The sequence below is a fragment of the Neolamprologus brichardi genome, chromosome 4, assembly GCF_056152115.1.
Source record: "Neolamprologus brichardi isolate AB-2024 chromosome 4, ASM5615211v1, whole genome shotgun sequence".
In the NCBI taxonomy this organism is placed as follows: Eukaryota; Metazoa; Chordata; class Actinopteri; order Cichliformes; family Cichlidae; genus Neolamprologus; species Neolamprologus brichardi.
In genome coordinates this window covers 14,773,217-14,798,013 of record NC_142107.1, presented here as the reverse complement: position 1 = coordinate 14,798,013, position 24,797 = coordinate 14,773,217, and the positions used below count along the sequence as shown (strand labels likewise).

General features: G+C 39.2%; 3 protein-coding genes across 4 annotated transcripts; all 3 read left to right on the top strand.

Moving 5' to 3' along the window:
• Positions 1-209: 209 nt before the first annotated feature.
• LOC102780118 (myosin heavy chain, fast skeletal muscle-like) lies at positions 210-11,019 on the top strand. 2 transcript variants are annotated; one of them, XM_087839865.1, is made up of 41 exons: positions 210-240; positions 432-481; positions 574-796; positions 896-1,039; positions 1,125-1,281; positions 1,456-1,483; positions 1,560-1,671; positions 1,765-1,857; positions 1,944-2,007; positions 2,411-2,509; positions 2,600-2,703; positions 2,797-2,935; positions 3,022-3,140; positions 3,240-3,389; positions 3,474-3,644; positions 3,732-4,038; positions 4,172-4,248; positions 4,342-4,429; positions 4,522-4,639; positions 4,753-4,876; positions 4,956-5,092; positions 5,196-5,451; positions 5,642-5,884; positions 6,019-6,195; positions 6,306-6,451; positions 6,547-6,637; positions 6,741-7,130; positions 7,263-7,389; positions 7,515-7,633; positions 7,859-8,055; positions 8,148-8,331; positions 8,425-8,590; positions 8,724-8,848; positions 8,942-9,250; positions 9,340-9,543; positions 9,626-9,751; positions 9,838-10,008; positions 10,156-10,260; positions 10,351-10,446; positions 10,566-10,697; positions 10,890-11,019. In XM_087839865.1, the coding sequence occupies exons 3-41, from the start codon at positions 593-595 to the stop codon at positions 10,905-10,907; spliced, it is 5,817 nt and encodes a 1,938-aa protein (XP_087695991.1). In that variant the 5' UTR covers positions 210-240; positions 432-481; positions 574-592; the 3' UTR covers positions 10,908-11,019. The 2 variants fall into 2 exon arrangements, with proteins under 2 accessions (XP_087695991.1, XP_087695990.1); XM_087839864.1 differs by having other exon boundaries at positions 1,560-1,857.
• A 9,536-nt stretch (positions 11,020-20,555) lies between these two features.
• Positions 20,556-22,002, top strand: LOC148102976 (myosin heavy chain, fast skeletal muscle-like). The gene is made up of 8 exons (XM_087840424.1): positions 20,556-20,735; positions 20,821-20,977; positions 21,093-21,120; positions 21,208-21,319; positions 21,411-21,503; positions 21,578-21,641; positions 21,828-21,926; positions 21,977-22,002. Exons 1-8 carry the CDS (start codon positions 20,556-20,558, stop codon positions 22,000-22,002), a joined length of 759 nt encoding a protein of 252 aa, XP_087696550.1.
• A 12-nt stretch (positions 22,003-22,014) lies between these two features.
• On the top strand, positions 22,015-24,778 carry LOC102780412 (myosin heavy chain, fast skeletal muscle-like). Its single transcript, XM_035908034.2, has 11 exons — positions 22,015-22,119; positions 22,200-22,338; positions 22,430-22,548; positions 22,648-22,797; positions 22,882-23,052; positions 23,158-23,464; positions 23,861-23,940; positions 24,018-24,105; positions 24,201-24,318; positions 24,432-24,555; positions 24,638-24,778. Exons 1-11 carry the CDS (start codon positions 22,054-22,056, stop codon positions 24,776-24,778), a joined length of 1,503 nt encoding a protein of 500 aa, XP_035763927.2. The 5' UTR covers positions 22,015-22,053.
• Positions 24,779-24,797: the final 19 nt, after the last annotated feature.

Here is a 24,797-nt window from a genome sequence, read left to right as displayed (position 1 = left end):
GAGAATTTTACATTTTATTTCTTTTATTTAAAAAATGTGTTTTATAAGAAAAGAAGGATTTCATATGTGGAAAATTAATCAAAATAATTCATTTATTTTTGACCATATCAGTATCAAGAAGCAAGGTGTCAGACATTCGTGACCAAACTAAGGAGAGTGTAAATGCTGAGGAAGCAGAGCCGCTGTTTATAAAAGCAGCAGCTCTGGACATTTGCTCTAACTGACGGGCATCTAAGACGGGTGAGTACAGTAAAGGATTCAGCTACCATGTTTTATCTGCTGTGTATTATATGCTCTCATTAAGTTTATATTTTACACTTTTAAGAGTTGGGTTATTACATTTTTTAATGGCAATGAAAATTTTGCTTTTTGAATGGATTCTTAAACTGAAGAGTAAAATGTCCATTGATATACATTTACTTATTTTATAGCACCTTGACATACACAGGATACCAAGGAAGTTCTGTTTGCATCAGCTGAGGTAAAATCCACGAATCAAAAAGAATGGATGTCAATTATGGTTTGTATAATGAGTACAGTGTTTGAATTATGTTCAATCCATCATATTTTCAGTCTCTAGTAAAGTGCCACCATGAGCACAGACGCGGAGATGGCGCAGTATGGCCCAGCGTCCATTTACCTACGCAAGCCAGAAAAAGAGAGGATTGAGGCCCAGACTGCTCCATTTGATGCCAAGACAGCCTTCTTTGTGACTGATACTGATGAGATGTATGTCAAGGGGAAACTTACCAAGAAGGAGGGTGGTAAAGCCACTGTTGAGACAGACGGAGGAAAGGTAGATGAATTATCAATGTACTTTATCTATTTGTCAAATATATAGTGCCGAACTTTGAAAGCTGATCTTTTTTCTAAGTGATCTTAATTTTCTATTCAGACGGTCACTGTAAAGGACGATGAAATCCACCCTAGAAACCCTCCAAAGTTTGATAAGATGGAGGACATGGCCATGATGACCCACCTTAATGAGCCATCTGTGTTGTTTAACCTCAAAGAGCGTTATGCATCATGGATGATCTACGTAAGTTTTCACATTGCTGTGTGTGAAAGGAAAATATCATGCTGGTCTGTAAATGTTTAAATGATATTTATTCTCTATGATACAGACCTACTCTGGGTTGTTCTGCGTTGTTGTCAATCCCTACAAGTGGCTTCCTGTATATGATGCTACATGTGTAGCAGCATACAGAGGGAAGAAGAGGATTGAGGCTCCACCCCACATCTTCTCCATCTCTGACAATGCCTATCAGTTCATGCTCACTGGTAAGCTCAATTCCCTATTAAAGCCTTTAAATGCATTTAGGACTTCTACTTAAAGAGACGACCATTAATAATTGTGTGAAAAAAATTGCTTCTTAGCACATAGCTACTTATAAGTGATAGGAAATAAATGAATCCTAAGATTATTCAAGACATGCTTATATGTTTTTCTTTTAGATCGTGAGAACCAGTCTGTCCTGATTACGTGAGTATAATAAAAACTACATTAAAAATCTATAAAAACTTTAAGGCATTTTAACAATGTGTCCCCTAAATCCCAGTGGGGAATCCGGTGCAGGAAAGACTGTCAACACCAAACGTGTCATCCAGTACTTTGCAACAATTGCAGCTCTTGGAGCTAAGAAGGCTGAGCCAACACCTGGCAAAATGCAGGTAGATTCTTTATTCTGCATCAAAGTCTTTGTGACAGAAAAAGAAAATCGATTTGGGAAGATCACCTCACATAAACACAATATATTCTTGCAGGGCTCTCTTGAGGATCAGATTGTTGCTGCCAACCCTCTGTTGGAGGCCTACGGTAATGCCAAGACTGTGAGGAATGACAACTCCTCTCGTTTTGTAAGTGATTGAAACAAGTTAATGTAAATGAGCTTTTTACTACTTCTCTCATGAAAGGCAATATTAATAAAGATCTACCCCTGTAGGGTAAATTCATCAGGATTCACTTTGGCACATCTGGCAAGCTGTCTTCAGCTGATATTGAAACATGTAAGTTTGAACCACAGTGCAGATTACCATTATCTGTGATAGAAATTATTTTACAGCACATAAAGAGATGAGTCACTTAATTTCAGAAGAAGTAATATTGTCTATTTTGGTGAAACACACGGATGCATGAACAGTTTGGTTACACTATATATGTAAGTTATATACTGTAACCCAGTAGTTATCATGTGTGTTAGTATAAGTAGGAACATATTGCATCTTCACAGAACATTTAAAGTATAATAAGGTATACTGTGAAGCACGTTATTAGTAAAGCAACAAAACTGAAAAAAGTTTCAAACACCCCCAATGACAGCCAAGGAAATGAATGCATGTATGATCCATTTTGCAGTTTTGACTGTGATGTCTCATGTCTACAGTATCAAAATTAATCTGTTGTCCTTAGATCTGCTGGAGAAGTCCCGTGTCACCTTCCAGTTGTCTGCTGAGAGGAGCTACCATATCTTCTATCAGTTGATGACAGGCCACAAGCCTGAGCTTCTGGGTATGTTAACAGGACACCTAAATTTAAATTTTAAAACCATTAAGATCACATTCTAAGCAAAAAACAAGTTAACTTCATTTCTCCTTTCAGAGGCTCTTCTGATCACAACTAACCCTTATGACTATCCAATGATCAGTCAGGGTGAAATCACTGTCAAGAGCATCAATGATGTGGAGGAGTTCATTGCAACAGATGTAAAATTACATTTGACACAGAATTTTATAATTAACCATAAATATCTTCTTTTGTTTTATTTATTAATAGCTGATTTCATTTTTTTCTTACAGACTGCTATTGACATCTTGGGCTTTAGTGCTGATGAGAAGTTAAGCATCTACAAGCTGACTGGTGCTGTGATGCATCATGGCAACATGAAATTCAAGCAGAAGCAACGTGAAGAGCAGGCTGAACCTGATGGCACTGAGGGTATTGTGAAAAAGTTCTATAATGGAAAAATGTTTGCAGTAATTTGTATTTATTAGGTATTATAATGATTTGTTTTAATCCAACAGTGGCTGACAAGATTGCGTACCTACTGGGCCTGAACTCGGCTGATATGCTGAAAGCTTTGTGCTACCCAAGAGTCAAGGTTGGCAATGAGATGGTGACCAAAGGTCAGACCGTCCCACAGGTAATTTAAAAAAGGGAGACTTGTATTATCATATTATAATTATAAACATTATAGCTGTATTCATATGGTTTTGTATAATTATAAATTCTTGTTCGCCAGGTCAACAATGCTGTCTCAGCTCTGTGCAAATCTATCTATGAGAAAATGTTCTTGTGGATGGTTATCCGTATCAATGAGATGCTGGACACAAAGCAGCCCAGACAGTTCTTCATTGGAGTGCTGGATATCGCTGGGTTTGAGATCTTTGATGTGAGCACTTGAGACATTTCACCACATTTGCTAAATGTTAAATACTGTATTGCCATGAAATTAAAAATGTTTGTAATGTTACAGTTCAACAGCTTGGAGCAACTCTGCATCAACTTCACCAATGAGAAACTGCAACAGTTTTTCAACCATCACATGTTTGTCCTGGAGCAAGAGGAGTACAAGAAAGAAGGCATTCAATGGGAGTTCATTGACTTTGGTATGGACTTGGCTGCCTGCATTGAGCTTATTGAGAAGGTAAACAGCTGCTCTGGAAGAAATGTACGTGTGGTTGCATATGTTATCTCTGTTGAAATTTTAATATGACATGTGCCATTTTCTCAGCCAATGGGCATCTTCTCCATCCTTGAAGAGGAGTGCATGTTCCCCAAGGCCTCCGACACAACGTTCAAGAACAAGCTGCATGATCAGCATCTTGGCAAGACCAAAGCATTTGAGAAACCAAAGCCTGGAAAGGGCAAGGCTGAGGCACACTTCTCCCTGGTTCACTATGCTGGTACAGTGGACTACAATATCACTGGCTGGCTGGACAAGAACAAGGACCCACTGAATGAATCGGTTGTGCAGCTCTACCAGAAGTCTTCAAATAAACTGCTGGGCTTCCTGTACGCAGCCCATGCTGGAGCTGAAGGTAAGAAAAAAAAGTGCTCACAAACTCCCATGTCCAGTACAGATAGCTACAATGTGCATACTGCAGGCTAAAATTATACTGTGAAAAATATTTTTTCAATTCCAATAATGAAATTTACTGTTTATGAAAACAGAGGCTGCTGGTGGTGGTGGCAAGAAGGGTGGTAAGAAGAAGGGTGGTTCCTTCCAGACTGTGTCTGCTCTTTTCAGAGTACGTATAGAAAACAAATTAAAACTTCATATTTAAATATTATTAACTACTATTAACCTTATTAACCTATTACCTAATGATGTTGATCTACAGGAGAATCTGGCCAAGCTGATGACCAACTTAAGAAGCACTCATCCTCACTTTGTCCGTTGCTTGATTCCCAATGAGACAAAGACCCCAGGTACCTCACAGGACCCCACAGTAATATTAACTGTAAAAATGACAGTAAGAATATAGAAATGATTTGAAACATTATGCATTTCTGACTCTCAGGCCTTATGGAGAACTTCCTGGTCATCCACCAGCTGAGGTGTAATGGTGTACTGGAGGGCATCAGAATCTGCAGAAAGGGTTTCCCCAGCAGAATCCTCTATGGTGACTTCAAGCAGAGGTGACAGCACATTACAATATTGGAAAGGAAAAATGGTTTCATTGTTGTTGTAAAGGGGAAAGTTGAATATAATGAAAGAAAAATCTAAGTAACAACATGATTTTCTCTTAAAGATACAAAGTGTTGAATGCCAGCGTCATCCCTGAGGGACAGTTCATTGACAACAAGAAAGCTTCAGAGAAGCTGCTTGGCTCCATTGATGTGGATCACACACAGTACATGTTTGGGCACACAAAGGTACACTTCATTATATTAATAGACATTAACAAAACACTGTCCATTTGCACTTGTACTTATGCTTTCAATGATTAAATAGGTGTTCTTCAAAGCTGGTCTGCTGGGCACTCTTGAGGAGATGAGAGATGAGAAACTGGCTGAGCTGGTGACCATGACTCAGGCTCTCTGCAGAGGATACGTCATGAGGAAAGAGTTTGTGAAGATGATGGAGAGGAGGTAACATTATTATACTTAACTATTTTGTTTTCTCTTTTGCATTTCCTTTGTTATAAAAAGATCCTACTACAATAGAAGTAACGTTCTCATGTTTGGTTTTTAGAGAATCTATCTACACCATCCAGTACAACATCCGTTCTTTCATGAATGTCAAGAACTGGCCATGGCTCAAAGTGTACTTCAAGATCAAGCCTCTTCTGAAGAGTGCTGAGACTGAGAAGGAGTTGCAGAATATGAAGGAGAACTATGAGAAGATGCAGACAGACCTGGCTGCTGCTCTGGCCAAGAAGAAGGAACTGGAAGAGAAGATGGTCAGCCTGCTGCAGGAGAAGAATGACCTGCAACTTCAAGTGGCTGCAGTAAGTAGTGGAGAAAAGTATATATTACACCTATAGTTCACGTATATAAGTTATATATAAAAGGACCACATGTTTGTCTCATCCTGTGATTATTTATTTGCTAAAAGTGTAGTTAAAATTACAATCAAGAAAACACTAGGACAATGTGACTCACAAATAATCTAACTTGTGTGTTCAACATGTATTATAGGAAGTTGACAATCTCTCGGATGCTGAAGAAAGGTGTGAGGGGCTCATTAAGAGCAAGATCCAGCTCGAGGCCAAACTCAAAGAGACAAGTGAGAGACTGGAGGATGAAGAGGAAATCAATGCTGAGCTGACTGCTAAGAAGAGGAAGCTGGAGGATGAATGCTCTGAGCTGAAGAAGGACATTGATGACTTGGAGCTCACCTTGGCCAAAGTGGAGAAGGAGAAACATGCCACAGAAAACAAGGTTCAGTTCATATTGATTGTATTCTTATTTAAATTAAAGCATGTAATGTTGTTCTTTGAATAGACACCTTAAACGTTCAAATATTCAGCAAATTCTCGAACAAAATTAAACTTAATGTATTCACATTATTTAAGGTGAAAAACCTGACAGAGGAGATGGCATCTCAAGATGAGTCAATTGCCAAGTTGACTAAGGAGAAGAAAGCCTTACAAGAGGCCCATCAACAAACACTGGATGATCTCCAGGCAGAGGAAGACAAAGTCAACACTCTGACCAAGTCCAAGACAAAGCTGGAACAGCAAGTTGATGATGTAAGAAAACTATAATAATGATGTGTTTGTTTTTTGTTTTTTATGGAAAGAATTTTAGTACTAAATCATTGTCTTTCCAACCACTTGAATCAACTGACATGACTTTATAGCTTGAGGGTTCACTGGAGCAAGAGAAGAAGCTCCGCATGGACCTTGAGAGAGCCAAGAGGAAGCTGGAGGGAGATCTGAAACTAGCTCAGGAATCCATAATGGATCTGGAGAATGACAAGCAGCAGTCTGATGAGAAAATCAAGAAGTAGGGCATTTTTTGTAAATAATTTTCTTTACACACATTGCATTGCAATAATCATATGGACTGTGATCGTAAAACCATACTTCTTCCACACCAAGGAAGGACTTTGAAATCAGCCAACTTCTCAGCAAGATTGAAGATGAACAATCCCTTGGTGCTCAACTTCAGAAGAAGATCAAAGAACTTCAGGTAACACTAACGACCAGTGTTCATAAAGAATATTGTTCATTATAATTCAAAAATCTAGTTTAGTTCAGTTTCTAATCAATAAATCCAAATAATTTCAAACTAGGCTCGTATTGAGGAGCTGGAAGAGGAGATTGAGGCTGAGAGGGCAGCTCGGGCTAAGGTAGAGAAGCAGAGAGCCGACCTCTCCAGGGAGCTTGAAGAGATCAGTGAGAGGCTCGAGGAAGCTGGTGGAGCAACAGCTGCTCAGATTGAGATGAACAAGAAGCGAGAGGCTGAGTTCCAGAAACTGCGTCGTGATCTTGAGGAATCAACTCTGCAGCATGAAGCTACTGCAGCAGCTCTCCGTAAGAAGCAGGCTGACACTGTTGCAGAGCTCGGAGAGCAGATCGACAACCTCCAGCGTGTCAAACAGAAGCTGGAGAAAGAGAAGAGCGAGTACAAGATGGAGATTGATGACCTCTCCAGCAACATGGAGGCTGTTGCTAAAGCAAAGGTGTGGACATTGTTTATAGAGAACACATTTTCTTTTCTTTTTTACATTTCAGGACCTCCAAAGCAGCTCATTAACTTTTAACATGGATATGACATAATAACCTTATTAACATATAACCTTACTTGTTGACAGGGCAATTTGGAGAAAATGTGCAGGACTCTTGAGGATCAACTAAGTGAACTCAAAGCCAAAAATGATGAGAATGTTCGTCAGCTGAATGACATTAATGCCCAGAAGGCGAGACTTCAAACAGAGAATGGTAAGTGATGTATAACAAAAAACATTCTGTCTCTGGAAATTTGTCATTTACAGGTACCTAAAACTACAACAAATCAGTGGGTGAAATGGAAAAAACTGGGCTTAATACATGTGTGTTATTTACAGGCGAGTTCAGTCGCCAGCTTGAGGAGAAAGAAGCTCTTGTTTCCCAGCTCACAAGGGGCAAGCAGGCCTTCACTCAGCAGATTGAGGAACTGAAGAGGCACGTTGAGGAGGAAGTGAAGGTCTGAACTATATTTGCTATCTTCTTTTAAATTTCAGCACTTACTAATAAAAACAGAGAAAAGTTTTAATCAGTTATAGAGAAACTCAGTAACTCTGAGAAAGATAATCCTCTAATATCTTTCTAAGGTTTTACCTCTTAAATTTGTTATCCTCTCACCATTAGACTTTAAAATTGATTTCAACAATAAAATATCGAAATCTGAAGTCAACTGTCACTTCAACAGGCCAAGAATGCCCTGGCTCATGCTGTTCAGTCAGCACGTCATGACTGTGATCTGCTCAGAGAGCAGTTTGAGGAGGAGCAGGAGGCCAAGGCTGAGCTGCAGCGAGGAATGTCCAAGGCCAACAGTGAGGTGGCTCAGTGGCGATCCAAATATGAGACTGATGCCATCCAGCGAACTGAGGAGCTGGAGGAGGCCAAGTAAGTCACCATACTTTCATTGTTTAAATTAGTTTTCAGACTTAAAACCAACCAATTCAGCCTTAATAAAAACAAAATTATTTAAACGATAGGAAAAAGCTTGCCCAGCGCCTGCAGGAGGCTGAGGAATCCATTGAGGCCGTGAACTCCAAGTGTGCCTCACTGGAGAAGACCAAGCAGAGGCTGCAGAGTGAGGTGGAGGACCTCATGATTGATGTGGAGAGAGCTAATGCTCTGGCTGCCAACCTTGACAAGAAGCAGAGGAACTTTGATAAGGTAAAGATTTAAACATAACCTCTGTCATCAAAGGAGAAATTACACCCATTACAACAACTAATTATTTAATTTATTTATTTTTAATTAATCTAGGTCCTGGCAGAATGGAAACAGAAGTATGAGGAGAGCCAGGCAGAGCTGGAAGGAGCCCAAAAGGAGGCTCGTTCTCTCAGCACTGAGTTGTTCAAGATGAAGAACTCATATGAAGAGGCTCTGGATCATCTTGAGACCATGAAGAGAGAGAACAAGAACCTGCAGCGTATGCTTATCTTGCTATAGATCATATGGATATGATTCTAATGTTTATATTCATTTATATGTTATGTTGTGGCAAAAACATCTGCATATATCAGCTCAAAGTACTCTAACTCTTGGCTGTGTTTGCTCTGTAGAGGAGATCTCAGATCTGACTGAGCAGATTGGTGAGACAGGAAAGAGCATCCATGAGCTGGAAAAGGCCAAGAAGACTGTTGAGACTGAGAAGTCTGAAATTCAGACAGCTCTGGAGGAAGCTGAGGTAATGTATTTTATAAAAATGTACTTTGTTTGTAATTAAATTTATAAAAGTATCCCTTCTCCAGTTTATTTTGAAATAACCCTTTATTTAAAGGGAACTCTGGAGCATGAGGAGGCCAAGATCCTTCGTGTTCAGCTTGAGCTAAACCAGGTAAAAGGTGAGATTGACAGGAAGCTGGCAGAGAAGGACGAGGAGATGGAGCAGATCAAAAGGAACAGCCAGAGGGTGACTGACTCCATGCAGAGCACTCTTGATGCTGAGGTCAGGAGCAGGAATGATGCCCTGAGAATCAAGAAGAAGATGGAGGGAGACCTGAATGAGATGGAGATTCAGCTGAGCCATGCCAACAGACAGGCTGCTGAGGCCCAGAAACAACTGAGGAATGTCCAAGGACAGCTCAAGGTGAGTTGGTAGATCGTTTGTGTGTTTGTGTTTTTTTAAATTAACCTCCAAGCAAACAATCATAATATCATTTGTTTTTTTGTCATCAGGATGCTCAGCTGCACCTGGATGATGCAGTCAGAGGACAGGAAGACATGAAGGAGCAGGTCGCCATGGTGGAGCGCAGAAATGGTCTGATGGTAGCTGAGATCGAGGAGCTGAGAGCCGCTCTGGAGCAGACAGAGAGAGGACGCAAAGTGGCTGAGCAGGAGTTGGTTGATGCTAGCGAGCGTGTTGGACTGCTTCACTCTCAGGTTGTTATTCATTACTTTACAAGAACTTTGAGATATAAGAGAGTGAGAATCACATCATTAAAACGGTTTCTTTTTCATTCAGAATACCAGTCTTTTGAACACCAAGAAGAAGCTGGAGACTGACCTTGTCCAGGTTCAGGGTGAGGTGGATGATGCAGTTCAAGAAGCTAGAAATGCTGAGGAGAAGGCCAAAAAGGCTATCACTGATGTAAGTTATTACTTTACAAGGATCTTATCTTTTCAAAATTCTTGTTCATGCTTGATCAATAATGCCAACACCACCCATAATTTCAGGCTGCCATGATGGCTGAGGAGCTGAAGAAGGAGCAGGACACCAGTGCTCACCTGGAGAGGATGAAGAAGAACCTGGAGGTCACAGTCAAGGACCTGCAGCACCGTCTGGATGAGGCCGAGAACCTCGCCATGAAGGGTGGCAAGAAACAGCTCCAGAAACTGGAGTCCAGGGTATGTTGTTCTTGAACTATTTTTCAAATATTTAAAAAAAGAAGAAGAAAAAAACACACATTGATTCCATCACATGATCTCAAACCCTTTTTCTTCTCTGTACTTTTAATATTTATTAAAAGCTCATTATTTATCATGGCATTAAAGGTCCGTGAACTGGAAACTGAAGTTGAAACTGAGCAAAGACGTGGAGCTGATGCTGTTAAAGGAGTCCGCAAATATGAGAGGAGAGTGAAGGAGCTCACCTACCAGGTGATTACACATTTACCTAAATATTTATTACATTTAAGTTCCTAAATTGTTTCTTCTTTAGCCGTCAGTAACAGTTTGTTGTTTATGCAGACTGAGGAGGACAAGAAGAATTTGGTCAGACTTCAGGATCTGGTGGACAAGCTGCAGCTCAAAGTCAAGGGTTACAAGAGACAGGCTGAGGAGGCTGTGAGTAAAATGTTCTGTGATTTTACAAATGGAGTGCACAACTTTTTAACTGAAATATAACTAACATATATGACCTGATATTTACAAAACAAAACAAAACATATTGTTACATTGAACAGGAAGAACAGGCCAACACCCACATGTCCAGACTGAGAAAGGTCCAGCATGAGATGGAGGAAGCTCAGGAGCGTGCTGACATTGCTGAATCCCAGGTCAACAAACTGAGAGCCAAGAGCCGTGATGTTGGAAAGGTAATTCATCTAATTCGTTTACACAACATTTAATGTTGATCAGATGAGTGTTTAATATAATGTTGAATGTTGCTTGCTTTGTATTATTAATTAGAGTGTAGAGAGTGTAGATACTTGTACAAAAACAACACGCGATAAATTGCTTACCGTTAATATGCGTTGAATAATTTTACCTTTCATTATTGTTTTCAGGGTGAAAGTGCTGAATAAGACACATTCTTTTGGAACTTTTTGGCAGTGTTCATAAAATATGAACTAACTGTTAAATTGTCTGCTTATGATGTATTAATTCAATAAACACTTTCATTATGATTTCATGAAATGTAAAGAGTTTTATTTATTGTATATTCTAAAATATTCACTATCAAACATACAATGTTTAACACAGTAGTTTCTTGAAAAAAGCACTTTTGCTTTACCTTTAAAAGAAAACCACATTTCACAAAAACTATCATAATTTAAAAGTAAATTTTTTGCAAACCTAAAAAATTAGTGCTTCACAAGCAAAATTTCCATTAAACAATTAATTTCCCTTGTCACATCAGTTAAACAAATGGCTGCATATGTCAATATTTTTTTTATTAATCTGTAAATGCTTCTCAAACCATTATTAATGGTTCATAAAGCATTAGTTAAGGATGAGAAAGAGAAAAACCTGAACGTTTTTTTGCCAAACAGTGAGCCAAATGTGTTCACCTATATATAGGTGAGAGCTGCTATATTAAACCTTTCAGACTAATTTACTATCTTGTAAGCATAATAAGCATTTGTAAACATATTTTTTAGCATATAAAATTGTACTTTATAAATGCATTATAAATATCCACAACTATCAATCGGAGCTTTGTTGTAAAGTGTAAAACATGTCACAATTTATCAATGACTAATAAACATTTATAAATGCCAAATGGGAGCCTTGTTGTAAAGTTTAAAACATGCCACCATTTATTTATGACAAACAAACATTTGTAAAACTATTACTGGGCCTTACTATAAAAAGTATAAACCACCGAATGTTATTTAGCATTGCTAAACTTATATATAAGCTTTTTTAAGGTAGTTTAAAAAGTTCATGCCAGGCTCGTTCAGACTGGAAATATTTTTGTATATCCTTGAATGAAGTCCCAGTGGTCCATCAGGGTGTTGTGAACCAAGCACATGGTTCTTGAGCACTCAAGAACCATGAGGTGTTCTTCCAACTTCTCAGTACAATTTCTTCTTAGTCTACAGAAATGTCCTTTGATGTTCCAAGTTTAGATTAGAAATTATTTTAATATTTTAATATTGTAGTTGTTTGTTTTTTAGATTCTTCTTCTAATCTTGCCCCTACTGCAACCATCCATGCCAGCCCTCCCGATTTTTCTGGGAGAATCCCGAATTTCAGTGCCTCTCCCAAAAATCTCCCTGAGCCATTCTCCCGAATTTCTCCCGATTTTCCACCTGAACAACAAAATTGAAAAAACATTCATAGTGTGGCCCAGCCGATTCCAGTTTTCCATCAATGGCGGCATTCTCCCTCCTCGTGCTCACAGACACATAACAGGTATGGTAGTCCATTCTCCCTGCAGCACGGACTACACTGCCCATGAGGCTACATTCTTTAGAGCTATACCTGTAGCATTCTGCCTATTAGCTTAGCACAACAACAACAACAAAAAGGCGCTCTCTCACCCAGGAAACACGCAGAGAGATTCAATTTATTTATGCATGCCAAAGCATAATAACAGTCACCTGAAGGCGCTTTATATTGTAAGGTGGACCCTACAATGATACATACAGAGAAAAACCCAATAATCATATGTGCCCCTATAAGCAAGCACTTTGGTGGCAAAGAAAACCTCCCTTTTAACAGGAAGACAACTCCAGCAGAACCAGGCTCAGGGAGGGTGATCATCTGTCGCAGCTGGTTGGGGTGAGGGGAGGAATACAGGACAAAAGCTAGTCTGTGGAAGGCAGCCAGAGACTAATAGCAAGTATGAGTCAATGCTGAGAGGCCTGTTATGACATAGTGAGCAAGAAAGGTGACTGAAGAAGAAATACAAAATTCATCATGGGAATCCCCCAGCAGCCTACACCTATTCCACCATAACTAAGGGAGGATTGAGGGTCACCTGATCCAGCCTATCTATATGCTTTAACAAAAAGGAAAGTTTTAAGCCTAATGTTAAAATTAGTGATAGTATCTGTCTCCCGAATCCAAACTGGAAGCTGGCTTTACAGAAGAGGGGCCTAAAAACCGAAGGCTCTGCATCCCATTGTACTTTTAAATACTCTGGGAACAACAAGAAAGCCTGCAGTGCGAGAGCAAAGTGCTCTAATGGGGTGATATGGTACTACAAGGCCTGATTATTTAAGACCTTGTATGTGAGGAGCAGGATTTTAAATTTAATTCTGGATTTAACAGCGAGTCAATGAAGGGAAGCCAATATAGGAGAAATATTCTCTCTCCATCTAGTCCCTGTCAGTACTCTTAATGTAGATTTTTGAATTAACTGAAGGCTTTTCAGGGAGTTTTTAGGACTTCCTGATAATAATGAATTACAGTAGTCCAGCCTAGAAGTAATAAATGCATGAACTAGTTTTTCAGTGTCACTCTGAGGCACAATCTGATATCGTCGTGTTGGTGTTATTCCCAGATCATCATACTAAATGTTGTTCCAGGATCAACATTGCAAGTGACCAATCAGAATGTTGTGACTTCGGGAAAAACCGCCATAAAACAAAAAACTGTACTTAAGCTGCGAGAAACCACCTCTGTCCGCTGATCAACGGACCCTGACCCTGACCCTGACCCTAACCCTTTAATAAACGGTAAGCAGAACTGATATTGTCCTTGCAACATTGCAATTTCATAAATGCACGAATGGCTTGGCGCGCAAAAGAATAACGTCACAACAATGTGATTGGTCACTTCCAATGTTGAACCTGGAACAACATTTTCATGATGATCTGGGAACAACACCAGCGCGACGATATCAGATCATTCCACTCTGAGACAGGATATTTCTAGAGATATTGCGCAAATGGAAGAGAGCAGTCCTACATATTTGTTTAACATGTGCATTAAAGGACGTCTCCTGGTTAAAAAAAAACAAAAAAACAAAAAAACAACGACTCCAAGATTTCTCAGTGTTACTGGAGGCCAAGGTAATGCTATCCTGAATTTAAAAGCAGAAAATTAGAGATCATCCAGGTCTTTATGTCTTTAAGACATTCCTGCAGTTTAACTAATTGGTGTGTGTTATTTGGCATGTTGTATAGTGCACTTTGAGGAATCCAGGAGAGTTGAAAAACGCTAAATAGGAATCAGTCCATTCACTGTCTGAACAGAGTTTCATCACGTTACTTTTGCACTATTATGTTCCGGCACATGTTGTTATTAGATGGCTTGATTAAGGTACACATTAGACTGACATCTGGGGCCAGAGCTGAAACTGTTCTGTGCCAGCAGTGTGTCTGCAACTGGCCCGTGGCTGCACACAACTTACACATTGCCCACATACCGCATACCCTTGTTACAAAATCAGTTTCACCCCGGTTCTTTTTTATTCCTCGGGCATCCAGAGACGGCACCAGACTCAGTCATTTTCACAAAAACCTTTATTCATCTTTATTCATCTTCATTTAACCATGCATCTTCTAGAAGGGAAGACGTGCAAGGCCGGTGTCCCTCTGCAGATCTTCACTCCTTTTTCTGTGAAACACAGTTTTGTAGAAGCGACCCTATCATAAAACCCCCATGGTGTGCTGGAGACTCTGTGTTTTCCTTAAACATTAAAGAAATACTTTCAGTATTATACAATTGAGAAGAACAGATCTGCACATATAGGATAAATCAAATCTATATACAATAGTTTATATATTAGTGCTACTAGTTATTTCCAGTAATGTAAAAAATCATATCACATGAGTTACGTTAAAAAGGTGACTGTATAACACTGCACCATTTAAAGTCTTTAATTAGTTAAAAATGTTCCTGTAGGGTAAAAATGAGCACATACATACAATAAAACGTACTTCACAAAAACTTCTGAAGGTGCCTGATTGTGACTTCTTACTTTCAATCTAGTTACAGTTATAAAAAATATTCCTTCAGTTAGGAATATTAGCATTTTAACAGGAAGACATGTGACTATTTCTCAGTATAGTTTTGTATTATTTCCCTTTCAGCAAATCAAGTTGGATTTTTGAGTTTAAGTCCCATCTCTGTGCGTTTGGGTCCTTTTCCTGCCTGCTGCACAGCTGAATTCATGACACCTGCTCCCAGAAAACAATTTCTGTGATGCTGCCACCAAAACTGCACTGCAGATTTGATATTGAACAGGTGATGAGCAGTGCCTGGAATGACAAGTGTCTTTGTTTTATCAGACCAGATACATTTGCTTCTCATGATTTGAGTCCTTCGGGTACCTTTTGACATGGGACATTATATAGACAGGTGTGTGCCTTTCCAAATCATGTCCAACCAACTGAATTTATCACAGGTGGACTCTAGTCAAGTTGTAAAAATTGACAGATGATCACTGGAAACAGGGCACACCTGAGCTTAATTTTGAGTGCCGCGGCAAATGCTGCTAATTAGGACTGGGTATCATCACTGATTCACAATATCCCGATTCGATTCAAATAAATTTTGACCCAGACAGACAACTCAGACAATATTGTAATTCTGATCATTTATCAGTACATATCCATATTTTTATATCTATGTAGGCTATAAAAACAAAGCTGACACTTGTGAGACTTCATCAGAGGTGTAAGCATCACAGCAGATGCCTTTGTGTCAAAATAACTGAGGACTCTGCACATCATCATCGAGCAGTCTATCGAATGGCAGTCTCCCTTGTACACAATCTTCATCGACTTTGAAAAAGCCTTTGATAGTGTCGACAGGGAGACCATTTGGAAACTGATGCAGCACTATGGATCCCGCAGAAGCTCATCAATATCATCCAACAGCTATACAAAGACTCATCCTGCCAAATCATCCACAACGGAAAACTAACAAACCCCTTCGCAGTGAAATCCGGAGTGAGGCAAGGCTGCATGCGGTCACCGACAAGCTTCCTGATCGTCATGGAGTGTATCATGAGATCCACAGAGGGCAGCAATACTGGTATCCAGTGGACCTTCACCAAACAGCTGGAGGACCTGGATTTTGCAAACGTCAGCCTTCTGTCCCATAAGCAGCAACATGCACAGTCCAAGCTTACCCGGCTCACTGAGGAGGCAGCAAAGACCAGCCTGAAGATCAACGTCAGAAAAACAGAGGTGATGTGGCTGAACAACCGACAAAAACATCCACTGCAGCTGCAGGGAGAAGACTTAGTGGAAACCGACTGCTTTATCTACCTAGGAAGCGTAGTCAACAGCACTAGAGCGCAGATGAAGACGTTAGGAGCCAGATCAACAAAGCAAGGCTTGCCTTCAGCATCCTCCGACCCATCTGTAACTCCAAAGCCTTATCTCAGCGCAGCAAGATCCACATCTTCAACACCAATGAGAAAGCAGTCCTCCTGTATGTATGTATCTTCATCAACAAGTGCTTGTGACACATCCTCAACATCAAATGGCCTGAGAAGATCTTGAACACAGACCTGTGGAAGAGAACCAGGCACAACCTGGTCAGTCAATACATCAAGAAGAGAAAATGGGGCTGGATAGGCCACACACTTCAAAAACCATCCAACAATGTCACGAGGTAAGCACTGGACTGCAACCCACAAGGAAAAAGGAAAGTGGAGAGACCCAAAGAGATGTAGAAAAGATCTGTCGAGAGCAAAGTAAAGGCAGCTGGAATGACGTGGACCCAGCTGAAGAGAACGGCCCATTGGCGTGGTGTTGTTGCTCCACCAGGAGTCTACAGGCTTGATGATAATGAACTGAGGATAAAACACAGAAAAATATGAAGAAGATTTTCCTTGCCTGGCTTTTATAGCAGATAACCCCCTTAAAAATATTCAACAGTAGGTTAAAAAAAAACAAAAAAAACATGAATCAACATATGAACATTCCCTGATGCTGCTGAAGTGAAGCAGACCAAAGTTACAGAGGTTTATTAGCGACATAGCTAAGTGTTTTGCAATTTGGCATAATCTGTAAAAGTTGCAATTTCGTCGGTATTGAACAGCAGAAATTAGGCCTTTTGTTGGAGGCCATTTATGAGAAAAAAAAAATATTGTACTCAAGGAAAGACTGGTGCGTAATAAGCAAGCGAATAATGCAGAAAACAGCAGTTTCTGATGGTAAACTGGTCCCGAAGTACACAGAGAGAGAAAGAGCCATCCAGGAAGTGTGATTTTATTATGGCGGAAGCAAAACAGCAAAAGTGCGAAGGAATTCACGATGATGTTTTTCAAATGTGAAGCGTAGTTTTGATCTTCTTTTGCTGTTGGTTTAGTGAAGAGTGACGAAATCTGCAGTTTTAAAATCTGTGAGGCTTTCAGCACCTTACAGCATGTCCGTGTACGCGACCCGATGGTCGCACTTTGTGTTTACATCTTTGATTCTGGTATTTATGGCAAAATACATTTATATTTAAAAATCAGCTCAGGATTTAATGAATCAATAAATATCGCATTACATGCAGCTTGTGGGGATTAATGGGTTAATGGGATAATCCAAATTGTCACTAGGTGTGAATGTGTGAATGAATGTGAGTGCGAATGGTTGTCTGTTGTCTGTCCTTGTGTGTTGGCCCTGTGACAGACTGGCGACCTGTCCAGGGTGTACCCCACCTCTCGCCCTATGACAGCTGGGAAAGGCTCCAGCACCCCCCGCGACCCTGATAAAGGATAAGCGGAAGCGAATGGATGGATGGATAAATATCGCATAATTCAAACTGAAATCGATTTGAATCAGGAAATTGATGTTTTAAACTCACCCCTACTGTTAATGCATGTTGTGACACAGGACCCTGGAACACACACTGGCGTTACATTTGGGCAGTAGCCCTTTTATTTGTGGCAACATAAACTGCGGTTTTCGTAGCCTTTCAGCCCAGGACACAGACACTCCTGGTTCGTTGCCACCTCACTTCTGCCCAGCCATCACTAGAGCAGAAAACACAGACCCATCGTCAATCAGCCTGCCCAGGCACCTGTTCCCACCACGCCTCCGTGCTGTCCCTCTGGGCTTCATTGCGTCACCCCTCCCCTGTAGCAGACCCGAGACCACACCTCTGCCACACTTGTTTACCTTATATTTTTATTTCATTATTTTTAATACATCTCAAGCAAAACCTTTTACTTGTGGTGATTTTTAATGTGAAAAAATTATTTAATCCATTTTGGAATAAGGCTGTAACATCAGACAATGGAGAACAAGTGAAGTGCTATACTTTCAAGAGGCACTGTAAGTAGTCTGGGCATGTACTCATCTCCGTCTCCCTTTCATTCAGGAATTCTATGCCACAGAAGGAGATGTTATTGGATCCCAGCATATCACCTAAGCAAAGACTTTTGCCTTACTTGTTAACTAAGCTCTATTGTCCTCAAGAAATGTAAGTGTGCTTGCTCCTGATAGAAGCAAAAGCCATAGTGACTTATCTGTGCTCATAAAACCAGGGGTACAGTGGAACTGTGGTAGTATTTTACAAATATATTTCGAGATTAAACACACTGTACATCTACAAAACATTACAACACTTCACTGCATTATAACACATTATAGTCTGTAACACTATATATAATGTGTTCTTAGGCAATACCATGGCTAAAAAGAGGAAATAGATCATTTTTGGCTGTTTTGGTTGTAACCCTCCTTATCGACTCATTTTTCATGCATTTTTACCTGACTCTTGGAATTACGATGAATAAACACAGCATATTTTAAGTTTTTCAGGTTTTTTGGTTTTGTTTTATTGTTTAGTTTGTATTGTTTTCTACAATAAACTTACCTTACAGACATACACATGCTTTTTTAAGAAAATACATTTGAAAGTTAAATAGACAAGTTGAGATGATAAATGTCCTTCAGGCTGGGATTTGTTGTTAACAACATATCGAAATGTGTCCTATAAATATATCCTTCTCTTATGCCAAACACGAATCCCTGCCCCTTGGCTTTGCTGGATTTATTTTTGACCATGGTACCTCATGACCTTCTGGTAAGATGGCAAATATTAACCCACGTCTGTGCAAAACTTGGAAATGAAAGGTAATCTGGTTATGATCCAAGACTTTCCATTCCATTAATCATTTATCACTTATTCATAAATCAAAAATAAAAATTTAACAGTTGTATGTTTCTTTGTTCATTAGAGATACACATTAACACTATTTATAACAAACAATTTTCTGGTATTCAATTATCATTGTTGCATTATGTCCCTAGTAGAGATATATAACACCGGTCTGGCATTAACACAAAGTCTTGCCCTGAATTTTATATCCGATGTGTGAGATTTTTACGTCCTGTAACTATACACCAGTGGCATTTCAAAACTCCTCCACATATAAAACTCATTACTGGCTATGACATCAAACTTACATTACATTGCACATGTATAAGCTTAGTATAAACTCAATTTGATATATGTTTACCTTCAAGATTGATTGGAATAAATAATTCACAAACCATGCAGGGCACTGTTGTAATTTACCACTAGGATTACTGTAGAAATTACTGGTGTGCTAAATATTTATAAGCACAATCACCTTAAAAAAGATATCACTAAAATAATTTATTTCAACAAGAAATGCAGCTAAACTGATTGTGAAAATACTGTTTATGTGTTTCTGTTGCACTTCAAAAGAAGGATTGGAGTTACTCAAAAAGAAGCAAATGCAGCAATTTAAGTATAATGTAACTAATATGTGAGATTATACTTAAGTGTATATTGTTATATACAGCCATAAACTGTCCCTTCTATATAGATAGATAGATAGATAGATAGAAAGACAGATAGATATACATATATATGTATTATTTATTTAATTTGTTTACAAATATATATATTTGTAAATGTACATATTTGTATGTCTGTAAACTATATATATGTGTGTGCTTGTCTGTGTGTGCTTTTCATAAAGCTTTGTAAAATCCTACGTACATATGTAGAAAAATCAAACTTGATAATTAACTTCTTTTTTACTATATCGAGCACGTAGGTGTCAGAATTTCCTGACCAAATTGAGGAGAGCGCAAATGCTGAGGAGGCAGAGCTGTTGTGTATAAAAGCAGCAGCTCTGAGCGTTTGCTCTAACTGACAGGCATCCAAGGCGGGTGAGTACAGTAAAAGAGTCAAATTGTATGTCATTGTCAATTATTCTAATTGTTAATTAAATAATGTATTGCATGCATTAGTGTTCAGGTACTTATATTATTTTACTCACTCCAGAATTTTGGGGGGTTTGTAATAGATTGCTTGAATCTTTAAAACACTTAGAAAACAATGTAAAACTTGCACTCATCTACCTTTTACCATATTTTATAGCACCTTGATGTACACAGGGTATTAAGGAGTTTCTATTTGCATCACCTGAGGTAAATTCCATAAATCTAAAACAATGGAAATTAATTATGGGTTGTGCACTAAACATATGATTTATGTTTCACTTGGTCATATTTTCAGTCTTGATTAAAGTGCCACCATGAGCACAGACGCGGAGATGGAGCAGTACGGCCCAGCGGCCATTTACCTCCGGAAGCCAGAAAAGGAGAGGATTGAGGCCCAGACTGCTCCATTTGATGCCAAGACGGCCTTCTTTGTAACTGATCCTGGTGAGATGTATGTCAAGGGCAAACTCGTCAAGAAGGAGGGTGGTAAAGCCACTGTTGAGACAGACGGAGGAAAGGTAGATGAATAATATATGTACTTCATCTGTTTGTTAAATATATAGTGCCGAACTGTGAAAGATGATGTTGTCTGATGGATCATTAAAATCTATTCAGACGGTCACTGTAAAGGAGGATGAAATCCACCCTAGAAACCCTCCAAAGTTTGATAAGATGGAGGACATGGCCATGATGACCCACCTTAATGAGCCATCTGTGTTGTATAACCTCAAAGAGCGTTATGCATCATGGATGATCTACGTAAGTTTTCACTTTGCTGTGTGTGAAACGAAAATATCATGCTGATCTGTAAATGTTTAAATGATATTTATTCTCTATGATACAGACCTACTCTGGGTTGTTCTGCGTTGTTGTCAATCCCTACAAGTGGCTTCCTGTATATGATGCTACATGTGTAGGAGCATACAGAGGGAAGAAGAGGATTGAGGCTCCACCCCACATCTTCTCCATCTCTGACAATGCCTATCAGTTCATGCTCACTGGTAAGATCAATTCACTATTAAAACTTTTAAATGCAAATTAAAGACAGATGGCATTTAATCGTTGATGATGAATCGATGATACATCAGAACTCTGTGCTGTGTGTCTTACTTTTAGATCGTGAGAACCAGTCTGTCCTGATTACGTGAGTATAATACAAACTGTTTGCAAAATCTATAAAAACTTTAAGTTACCGAAGCTTAAATTTAACAATGTGTTCCATAAACCCCAGCGGAGAATCCGGTGCAGGAAAGACTGTCAACACCAAACGTGTCATCCAGTACTTTGCAACAATTGCAGCTCTTGGTGGTAAGAAGGCTGAGCCAACGCCTGGCAAAATGCAGGTAGATTCTTTATTCTGCATCAAAGTCTTTGTGACAGAAAAAGAAAAGATTTCAGAATTTCAGCTCACATAAACACAATATATTCTTGCAGGGCTCTCTTGAGGATCAGATTGTTGCTGCCAACCCTCTGTTGGAGGCCTACGGTAATGCCAAGACTGTGAGGAATGACAACTCCTCTCGTTTTGTAAGTGATTAAAAATTAGCTTTTTACTACTTGCTCTCATGAAAGGTAATATTAATAAAGATCTACCCGTGTAGGGTAAATTCATCAGGATTCACTTTGGCACAACTGGCAAGCTGTCTTCAGCTGATATTGAAACATGTAAGTTTGAACCACAGTGCAGATTACGATATCTGTGATAGAAATTATATTTAATTAGTCACTTAAATTTATTCAAACACTGGGGAGTGAGAATCAGACTAATATATCTAGAAACAGGCTTGAGCTTAATGTGTTTGTCTGTGATGTCAAATGTCTACAGTATCTAAATGACTTTGTTGTCCTTAGATCTGCTGGAGAAGTCCCGTGTCACCTTCCAGTTGTCTGCTGAGAGGAGCTACCATATCTTCTATCAGCTGATGACAGGCCACAAGCCTGAGCTCCTGGGTATGTTGATAGGACACAAAAATTTAAATTTTCAATGCATTAAATACCAGATCTCAACAAAACCTCACAAATTTAATTTCTCCTTTCAGAGGCTCTTCTGATCACAACTAACCCTTATGACTATCCAATGATCAGTCAGGGTGAAATCACTGTCAAGAGCATCAATGATGTGGAGGAGTTCATTGCAACAGATGTAAAATCACATTTGGCTTTGGATTTGGATTATTTTTTCGTTTAAGAAGTAATTGTTAATTTTGTCCTTGTGTGTTTTAGACTGCTATTGACATCTTGGGCTTTAGTGCTGATGAGAAGTTAAGCATCTACAAGCTGACTGGTGCTGTGATGCATCATGGCAACATGAAATTTAAGCAAAAGCAGCGTGAGGAGCAGGCTGAACCTGATGGCACTGAGGGTAATTGAGAAAATAATATAATTTTTATTGTGAAAGTTTTCTATACTTGAAATACTGCATATTAATTAGGTATTATACTCCAATCCAACAGTGGCTGACAAGATTGCGTACCTATTGGGTCTGAACTCGGCTGATATGCTGAAAGCTTTGTGCTACCCAAGAGTCAAGGTTGGCAATGAGATGGTGACCAAAGGTCAGACCGTCCCACAGGTAATTTAAAAAAGGGAGACTTGTATTATCATATTATAATTATAAACATTATAGCTGTATTCATATGGTTTTGAATAATTATAAATTCTTGTTCGCCAGGTCAACAATGCTGTTTCGGCTCTGTGCAAATCTATCTATGAGAAAATGTTCTTGTGGATGGTTATCCGTATCAATGAGATGCTGGACACAAAGCAGCCCAGACAGTTCTTCATTGGAGTGCTGGATATCGCTGGGTTTGAGATCTTTGATGTGAGCACTTGAAACATTTCACCATATTTCTTAAACTTTAAAGACGTTATTGCCATGAAGTTAGACATGTTTGTACTATTACAGTTCAACAGCTTAGAGCAACTCTGCATCAACTTCACCAATGAGAAACTGCAACAGTTTTTCAACCATCACATGTTTGTCCTGGAGCAAGAGGAGTACAAGAAAGAAGGCATTCATTGGGAGTTCATTGACTTTGGTATGGACTTGGCTGCCTGCATTGAGCTTATTGAGAAGGTAAACAGCTGCTCTGGAAGAAATGTACATGTGGGTGCATATGTTATCTCTGTTGAAATTCACAAATTTTAATATGATAAATTTGATATGGTAACATTTTCTCAGCCAATGGGCATCTTCTCCATCCTTGAAGAGGAGTGCATGTTCCCCAAGGCCTCTGACACAACGTTTAAGAACAAGCTGCACGATCAGCATCTTGGCAAGACCAAAGCATTTGAGAAACCAAAGCCTGCAAAGGGCAAGGCTGAGGCACACTTCTCCCTGGTTCACTATGCTGGTACAGTGGACTACAATATCACTGGCTGGCTGGACAAGAACAAGGACCCACTGAATGACTCAGTTGTGCAGCTCTACCAGAAGTCTTCAAACAAACTGCTGTGCTTCCTGTACGCAGCCCATGCCTCAGCAGAGGGTAAGAAACAAAGATGATCTGAGTAATCACAAAACAAGTATCCAGTATAGATGATTTACATATGCATATGCATGCATATTTGAATAATGTGAATATGTAATACGTAAAGTTTTGAATATACAGTTATAATAGAAATTTCAAATTATACCTACCAGAAAAGGAGCAAAATTAATACAATTGGTAAATTTGTATTATTAGCTTTAAGGGTAGTAATCAATAAATGTACATTGAAATTCTAGATGATGGACATTTTTTATACTCAGAAATATGAAACTCACTCACATAAAATTAATATGAATAAATTACTGTTCTGGGGACTACATTTAGTTATTAAAAGACTACACTTTTAAACATTTCTCCATTCCCACTTTTTAAATTCAATGTTTATGAAAACAGAGGCTGCTGGTGGTGGTGGTGGCAAGAAGGGTGGTAAGAAGAAGGGTGGTTCCTTCCAGACTGTCTCTGCGCTTTTCAGAGTACGTATAGATTTATATTATTAAGAAGTTTAAGAGCTTTTATATAAATATTTTAGCCTAATGATGCTGATCTACAGGAGAATCTGGCCAAGCTGATGACCAACTTAAGAAGCACTCATCCTCACTTTGTCCGTTGCTTGATTCCCAATGAGACAAAGACCCCAGGTAAAAAGCCCACAGTACTATTAAATGCACAAAACATTGTAGTATTGTAATATTAAGAAAAAGTTTTGGGGAAAAAATCAATTTCTGACTCTCAGGTCTTATGGAGAACTCCCTGGTCATCCACCAGCTGAGGTGTAATGGTGTACTGGAGGGCATCAGAATCTGCAGGAAGGGTTTCCCCAGCAGAATCCTCTATGGTGACTTCAAGCAGAGGTGACAGCACATTACAATATTGGAAAGGAAAAATGGTTTCATTGTTCTTGTAAAGGGGAAACTTGAATATAATGAAAGAAAAATCTAAGTAACAACATGATTTTCTCTTAAAGATACAAAGTGTTGAATGCCAGCGTCATCCCTGAGGGACAGTTCATTGACAACAAGAAAGCTTCAGAGAAGCTGCTTGGCTCCATTGATGTGGATCACACACAGTACAAGTTTGGGCACACAAAGGTACACTTTGTTAAATTAATAGACATAAAAAAAAAAACACTGTTCATCTGTACTTGTACTTATGCTTTCAATGATTAAATAGGTGTTCTTCAAAGCTGGTCTGCTGGGCACTCTTGAGGAGATGAGAGATGAGAAACTGGCTGAGCTGGTGACCATGACTCAGGCTCTCTGCAGAGGATACGTCATGAGGAAAGAGTTTGTGAAGATGATGGAGAGGAGGTAACATTATCATACTAAACTCT

Coding starts and splice junctions, on each gene's coding strand:
- LOC102780118 (XM_087839864.1), top strand. CDS start 593: ATGAGCACAGACGCGGAGATGGCGCAGTATGGCCCAGCGTCCATTTAC. Junction 3,141..3,239: donor AAGGTCAGACCGTCCCACAG/GTAATTTAAAAA, acceptor CTTGTTCGCCAG/GTCAACAATGCTGTCTCAGC. Junction 3,390..3,473: donor CTGGGTTTGAGATCTTTGAT/GTGAGCACTTGA, acceptor GTAATGTTACAG/TTCAACAGCTTGGAGCAACT.
- LOC148102976 (XM_087840424.1), top strand. CDS start 20,556: ATGATGTTGTCTGATGGATCATTAAAATCTATTCAGACGGTCACTGTA. Junction 21,121..21,207: donor AACCAGTCTGTCCTGATTAC/GTGAGTATAATA, acceptor CATAAACCCCAG/CGGAGAATCCGGTGCAGGAA. Junction 21,927..21,976: donor CCACAAGCCTGAGCTCCTGG/GTATGTTGATAG, acceptor ATTAAATACCAG/ATCTCAACAAAACCTCACAA.
- LOC102780412 (XM_035908034.2), top strand. CDS start 22,054: ATGATCAGTCAGGGTGAAATCACTGTCAAGAGCATCAATGATGTGGAG. Junction 22,798..22,881: donor CTGGGTTTGAGATCTTTGAT/GTGAGCACTTGA, acceptor GTACTATTACAG/TTCAACAGCTTAGAGCAACT. Junction 23,465..23,860: donor AGCCCATGCCTCAGCAGAGG/GTAAGAAACAAA, acceptor TTATGAAAACAG/AGGCTGCTGGTGGTGGTGGT.